The following is an 8188-nucleotide window of genomic DNA, read 5'->3' as shown; positions in this document are numbered from 1 at the left end:
ATCAAATTAAATTAATTCTATTTTAGATATTTTATTTTTATAAGTCTATATGACTATATGTATATAATGCACCTTAAGCCACTGGCATTTGTTGACTCCGTCTTGCGAGTGTGTAACATGGCAAATTTACACTCAGCAGACCACGTTTAGCTTTGTTATTTTAAAAATTAGAGTGAAACGACCTATTAAGAAACTTGATGCTAAACATTATCTGTGTTTGTAAAATTGTGGTTTTTTTACGATAATTCAGTTTTTAAGTGCATATTTAATTTAAGCTATATTATATTGGTAAGCGAAAATTGCTATAAAATTGAGTTAGCGAAAATACCACATACTGCAAACGGTGCAAACACAGAATATAATGACCATCTTCATATTATTTCAGTTTCACACTAGGTCGATTCACTCTACTTTTTAAACTAACGAAGCTAAACGTGATCTGTGGAGCGTAAATTTGCTATATTGTTACGGACGAGTAAGATGGAGACAATAAATGCCAGTGTTACGTCCTCATAAATATAAATATTTTGTTTTTTTTTATTGATCTTAAGCCCGGCAATTAAAGCTATATTAGCTGTTGGAGGTATAGGTAAGGTTGCTACGATAAGGTGCTGTTACAGTAGGTAAGCAAACACGTGTATGTGTGGCAAGGTTTTTACTACTACGAACCCGGGTATGGTCACCCATCCGGAAACTAGTAACAGTGGCCGGTATTTACTCTCAGTCCGAGTCGCATTTGCCAACACGCCAAGTCACAATTTAAATATTTATTAAGTCCATAGTGTTATCTATTGGTTGTTTAATGCCTTAATATATAATTTTATTATTTACTACAATTATTCGTTTATTTTAATGCGAACAACACCTATAGTTTTAATTTTTAGTTAAAAATTTACTGCAGTATTTAACTTCCAGCTTATTCTTTTGTTCAGTATTATTTCGCCCTCATTTCTCTTACAATTTTGTATTTGATTAATTAAAATCTAGTTAATTTTTTGTATAAATGTTTTTAAACATTAATTACCAGCTATACTATGAGTACCTTATTGTACCTATACCTATAATATAATTTATAAATCTGGAGGTTATAGACTACAGTCTCTAGTTCGTAGCTATATATTTTTTTAAGTGTTTTTCAGAATAAAGACTGCTGGCCTAATATTTAATTTTATCTAATTTTTTTTTTTTGCTTTTTGAAATGGATATAGGTACCTGTGGGCGCCCACGTTCCCCTTCCATTATTTTTAATTTTTTTAACTCAAGGTAATTATTTTATATAAATTGTTCAAGCATTGACCACGAGATGCCATCCGAGTTTTCACATTTTTTTTTTGCCGGAAGCTTATAGTTTTGTTCAGTAATATTATTTTTACATTTTAAAATCCGTTTTCCTGCGGACGACTACCTCGCGGTACCCCTCTCAATTTTTTCCCAATAATTTAATCCTGATTGAAAAAAATATTATGGAAAACGGGAATTTTAAAATTCAAATTTTGACAAAAAGCGTAAAAATCACGAAAATGTGCAAATTATTTTGAGTTAGAAATTCCTAAAAAATTTTCTTTTTAAATCTAAAACTTTAAGATGTAATACAAGATTCCTTATAAGTTATAAGGTTATAAACCTTTATCAAAAAAAAAATGTCTATAAGAAAGTCAAAATTACATTTTTACAAGTATTTAAAATTCAAATTTTTACAACATTATTGGATATTCACTCGATTTCTTATGTAACGATTTTCTTATTTGTTGTAATTCAAAAACGAATAATTGTAGATACATGAAAATTTCACTGAATGTTTATATTTTCATTTTCTATAATGCATAACATTTTTACTGTTTTGAGCTCTTTACGGACGTATTAGTCAGTTTTCAATTTTTTTTTTTTTCTATAATTGTCTATGAAATTTTATTTTTTGGGTAAAAATGGGTGAAAATTTAATACAATTGTAAAGGCCTGACGCCGATCCGATGATTGAATCAAGGTTGATCGTGGTCCAGTTGAAGTGTCTGGTTAGGATTGAGGTGATGAAAAAACACAACACAAGCACTTTATGAATGTCACAAATTATTTATTATGATATTACGACCAAATAATAATACATGACGTGGGCGATGAGTAGGACGATATGCTATCGGTCCGATGGTCGAATCTCCGACCGGCCTTTTCCGCCGACCGTTGTACGTCTAAGTGTCTTGCCGTACCCTGCAGGTATTGCATGCAATACCGGCTCGGTGGGAGAGTCGACCCTGTCGCGCTGCTTGCATCCCGTAGTGGTGGTTGGAGGTAACTTGGAGATAAGATAGACAGTCGGAGACAGGCTGCTATAGTGCTTGTACATTGTATATTTGCTACTAATGCGTCAGGCTACTAATATATTGTTACAATAGTAGTTGAAAAATATTAAAAATACATAGGCCAACACCATCCATTACAGTGACCCACTTGTAACCTACTGTACAACAGAGCGACACCCACTTACCAAGCTTTTTTAATTTGTTTTTCAATAAATTTAAATAAAATTTTATTTATTGGATAAAAAGGCTTGAAAATGTATTAAAACGCTCTTAATATATTGTTACATTAATAGATGAAAAATATTAATAATACATAGTGTAAATGATTTGAATAGTATAATTATTAGTTATTACTGTATTATAATAGAAATTCCACTATATAAGTCTATACATTATAACATGTAAACTAATATGTAAGTCTAAACAAACAATAAACTATGTAAATTTGCGACTTCTTAATTCCTAATTATAGAAAAAATGCCTATTCTTAGTTGTAATCAAGCCCGGATTAAGACATTTTGAGGCCCAGAGGCCAAAAATTGAAATGAGGCCCCTGTACGTAAAAAAACATATTAGTGTATACTGTATATAATGTGACCAGTTGACGTCATATGAAAATGTACCAAAAATTATGAAGATTGGGTCTAAATTTTTTAATTTTTTAAGTTATGGGCAATTAAAACATACATATCAAGCATTTGTTTATGTATCTTCAAAAATATTCAAAATTTTAATGTAATTTTTTTTATTTTAAAGCTATTTAATTGTCCTATCAACACTCCGATATACGCAATTGAACTAGTAATGGATCAGCAATTATTTTTATTAAATTAAAAAATTAGAAAAAAGTTGGCAAAAATTAGCATTTTTAAAAGGAAATCGTGTATTATTCCAAATAATATTACTTAATTTGGGTTTTTTGTTTTTTTGTATTATTCTACTGAATTATACTGAATAATAACTAGAATACCTTGAAAGTTTGTGTAGATTTATTTATTATTTATTTTAACAAAAAGTACAACATTACATTTATTACAATTATTATAGTAAATTAATGACTGCACGTCAAACAAAAACTATTTCATGTGTTATATTGAACTAACCTCTAAAATCTAATGATAACTCTGTTATCATTACATCTCCCTTTTTTAGTTAATTACAAAATTAGATTACAACATCATTTTACAAGATAATTAAAATAAAACATAATTTTAAAAACATAATCAAAATAAAACATAATAGTTTAAAAACATAATTTTAAAAACATAATCAAAATAAAACATAATTTTAAAAACATAATAGTTTAAAAACATAATCAAAATAAAACATAATTTTAAAAACATAATCAAAATAAAACATAATTTTAAAAACATAATAGTTTAAAAACATAATTTTAAAATTACACAATATATTTGATTATTTATTACATCTTAAAATCTTTAAATTTTCCAGGTATTTTTGTCTTTCTTTTATATTCAGTCCTTCCTTCTCTATCTATTACATTCTTATTTTCCTTGTTCTTTTCTCCATTTTTATTCTCTAATACTTCTGGTGTCTTATGTAATAGTCTCCTGTTTCTCCACAATTCTCCCCCTTTATCTAATTTTACAATATATGACCTTCTACCATCTATTTTATTTTTTATTACTCCTGGACTCCACTGTTTTCCATTTCTCTCTTTTTGTAAATAAACCTTGTCCCCTTCCTTTAACTCTTTTAATCCTTTAGCGTTTTTATCATAATACTGTTTTTGTTTATTTTGTAATTCTATCAATTTTTCTCTCACCTCCACATATTTCCCTTTTTCATCTTCTATAGGTAACAACCCTTTTATTTTCCTACCCATTAATATTTCAGCAGGGGATGCTAAATCTTTACTTATTGGTGTATTTCTATATTCTAGTAACGTTAGATATACATCTTTGTTATCCTCATCTGCCTTGATCAACATTTTTTTTATTGTTTGGATATGTCTTTCTACCATTCCATTTGATTGTGCATTAGTAGGGCTCGATATTATGTGTTTTATGTGCCACTCTTTTATAAATTTTTGAAACTCTTCTGATGTGTATTGAGTACCGCCATCAGATCTAATGGTTTCAGGTACCCCATGCCTAGAGAAATTACTTTTGATTGCATTAATTGTGTTACTACTAGTTAGTTTTGGTATCATTACAAATTCTACAAATTTAGAGAAATAATCTACTATCAAAACATAATTTTTCCCTTGAAAATAAAACAAATCTGTACCTACCACCTGCCAAGGTTTATCTGGTACCTCCGAACACTCAAGCGGCTCCTTTGTGTTTGTTTTTCTATATTTTAAACAAATTTGGCATTTATTCACAACTCCTTCTATGTCCTTATTCATACCTACCCAATATAAACAGCTTCTAGCTCTATATTTACATTTTTCGATACCCATATGATTAAAATGGATCCTTTTCAACATTTCACTTTTTAAACTTTCTGGTACAATTATCCTGTTTGATTTATATAGTACTCCGTCGTGTACTGTTATCAATTCTTTACACTCCCAATATTTTTTGGTTTCTTCATTTAATTGCTCTCTTTTTTCCGGCCAGCCCTCAATGACATAATGTTTTAACAAATTTAGTTCTTTATCTAATTCTGTAGCTGACTTAATTTGTTCACGTTTATTTTCATTAATTGATGTGCTCACATTCACTTCTTCAATTGTAACTTCAACTTCTCTATTCTCCCAATCGTCAAATATACTATCACCTTCTGATTTTATTCTGCTTAATGTGTCAGCTATCAATAGTTCTTTACCCGGTTTGTATTTTACTATTAATTCATACTGTTGCAGTTTTATTAAAATTCTTTGTAGTCTCAAAGGGCATAATACTAGTGGTTTTTTAAATATGGATTCTAATGGACGATGATCAGTTTCTACTTTAACTTTTCTACCATATATGTACTGATGAAATCTATGACATCCAAATGCAATACCTAGAGCTTCCTTCTCAATTTGAGCATATTTTTTCTGAGACTCAGTTAACGATTTCGATGCATAAATAACAGGTAAATTATTTTGCAATAGTACTGCACCTAAACCGTCCTTTGATGCATCTACCGATAATGTTAAAGGTATCTTACTATCATAATATTGCAAAACTGGCTCACTAACTAACATTTCTTTTAATTTATCTAAAGCGTCACTATGCAACTTTGTCCACTCAAATATAACATCTTTTTTAATTAACTCTCTTAATGGAGCATTTATTTGTGCAACATTAGGTAAAAATTTTCCAACATAATTTACAACCCCCAGTATTCTCTGTAATGCTTCTTTATTCTCTGGTGGTTTTAATTCCTTTATGGTTTTTATTTTATTATAATCTGGTTTTACTCCTTCGTTTGTTATTTCATGTCCTAAGAAATTAACTTTACTTTTATTAAATTTGCATTTTAATTTATTAAATTTTACATTTCTCTCACTTGCTCTTTGAAGTACTTTTCTCAGCCTCTCATCATGTTCCTCTTTATTTTTACCATAAACTATTATATCATCTATATATGTATCAACACCCTCTAACCCTTCAAATGTTTGTTTGAATTTTTTATGAAATATTTCTGGGGCTGAAGAAATACCAAAAGGCATTCTTAAGAACCTATACCGTCCCATTGGCGTGGAGAATGTACACATTTTAGAACTTTCATTTGTCAATTTAATTTGATAAAAACCTTGATTTGCATCTAGAGTACTAAAAACTTTTGCCCCCGCCAATTGTTTTAAAATCTCCTCTACAGTTGGTATTTGAAAATATTCTCGTTGTATTACTTTATTTAGATTTTGTGGATCTAGGCATATCCGTATAGCTCCATTTGGTTTTTTAGCTATAACAATAGGATGCACCCATTCAGTGAATTCCTCTACTTTCTCTATTATTTGTAAATCACATAGTTTATTTAATTCTTTTTTCAACGGTTCTTCCAATGAGAATGGAATTTTTCTTGTTGCACAAGCTATTGGAACAAAATTATCTTTCAATTTTATCTCATAATTTCCTTCTATGCATCCAACTCCTTCAAATACATGATTAAATTCTTTAGTTATGTTAATATTTTCATAATTTTCATCTATTTCTAAGAGACGTTTAACTATGCCTAATTTTACACTGTCTTCAAGACCTAGAATAGCTACTTTTTTATCTACTTGTGTATTTACTACATAAAATTCACAACTTTTTTGATTTTTATTGTTAATTCCCGTTTCAATATTTAAATTACATTTCCCTAGTACTTTAATATTGTTTCCATCATAAGTGCTAAGCTTTGCCTTGGTTGGTTCTATTAATACCTGTGGATTTATACATTTTAATATCTCACTTGGCAATACATTTGCTTGAGCTCCAGTGTCTATTTTATATCTTATTTCTGTACCATTAGTTTTCAACTTTACTATCCAATCTTTATCACTGTTATTATTTTTATTTTCACCCACAACGCCTATAAAAAATTCTTTCTCTTCTATTTCATTAATTTTACTCTCACTTTTAGTTGATCTACATTGTTTAGCAAAATGGTTTAATTTCTCACACTTATTACACATTTTCCTATAAGCCGGACAATTATTTATTTTATGATTCCTCCCACATCGTTTACAATTATTTATAATTTTGACATCTTTATTACTATTATACTTACCTTTAGATTCTTCAATATGCTTTCCCCTTTGTGTATGATGATCATATTTCTTAAGCTTCTGTATTTCTTCAACGTTGCAATTGTTGGTGCCATTATCCATTGCTGACATTTGTTTTCTTACTACTTCATCTGAACGACACACATCCAACACCTTCTCCAATCCGATGTTGCCCTCCTTTAGTAGTCTCTCTTTTATTTTGTTATCGATTAATCCACAAATGAGTCTTCCTCGAATCAATGTGTCGACTAGCTTCCCGAACTCGCACGACGCTGCTAATAACCTGAGCTCTTTTACATACTCATCGATGCTTTCTCCAGTCTTTTGATCTCTTGTAAAGAACATGTGTTGTTCATATACTATGTTCTTTTTTGGGATAAAATATTCATCAAATTTACATATAACTGCATCATACTTAGCTGCATCGTTAGCTTTATTAAATTCAAAACTATTATAAATTGGTAAAATTTCAGAGCCAAGACAATGTAACATTAAAGCGATTTTCCGTTTTTCTTCACACGTTTGTTGACTTGATGCCATCAAATATATATCAAACCTTTGTTTAAATAATTTCCATTTCTCTGCTATATTGCTTCCAGACAAGTCAAAAGAAGTAGGTAGACTGATGTGTTCTGACATTTTGACTTTTAACTTGTTTTGACCACGTGTTTCTACTTTTTAATTATTATTTATTTATTATTATTTGTTTCCTTTTACTAAACAAAACCGACTGCGCCATGTAGATTTATTTATTATTTATTTTAACAAAAAGTACAACATTACATTTATTACAATTATTATAGTAAATTAATGACTGCACGTCAAACAAAAACTATTTCATGTGTTATATTGAACTAACCTCTAAAATCTAATGATAACTCTGTTATCATTACACATAATAAAGCTGCTGAAAACTTTAGAATAATTTAAAAATATATATATGTAATATTATAATTAATCCATTCACATATTCTAACCATACTTTTAACATTTTTTGATTTATGTTGAAAACTTATGATAATAATAATTCTCTTAATATTGTAGTTTTAAATTATATATTTATATATTCACAAGTGGCCAAGCTAAATCTAGCGGAGACGCTCATTTATAGATAGGTCATAGGTACCTATTTTCAATGCGTTTTAGAAAAGTTATCGTTGTACAGCATATGCAAAAATTGTACGGTGTACCTACAGCTTTGGTATGTAGCATGACGTGCGAG

At 29.2% G+C, this 8188-nt stretch overlaps 1 protein-coding gene across 1 annotated transcript; it reads right to left on the bottom strand.

Annotated features, from left to right (window-relative positions):
- Positions 1 to 3720: 3720 nt before the first annotated feature.
- On the bottom strand, positions 3721 to 7605 carry LOC103308126 (uncharacterized protein K02A2.6-like). Its single transcript, XM_008180916.1, has 4 exons — positions 6969 to 7605; positions 6552 to 6791; positions 5760 to 6488; positions 3721 to 5693 (listed from the first exon to the last, which is right to left on the bottom strand). The coding sequence occupies exons 1-4, from the start codon at positions 7603 to 7605 to the stop codon at positions 3721 to 3723; spliced, it is 3579 nt and encodes a 1192-aa protein (XP_008179138.1).
- Positions 7606 to 8188: the final 583 nt, after the last annotated feature.

The sequence above is a fragment of the Acyrthosiphon pisum genome, unplaced genomic scaffold (genome assembly GCF_005508785.2).
Source record: "Acyrthosiphon pisum isolate AL4f unplaced genomic scaffold, pea_aphid_22Mar2018_4r6ur Scaffold_21624;HRSCAF=24424, whole genome shotgun sequence".
Classification (NCBI taxonomy): Eukaryota; Metazoa; Arthropoda; class Insecta; order Hemiptera; family Aphididae; genus Acyrthosiphon; species Acyrthosiphon pisum.
Note: the sequence above shows the minus strand (reverse complement) of the source record. Positions and strands in the feature narration are given on the sequence as shown.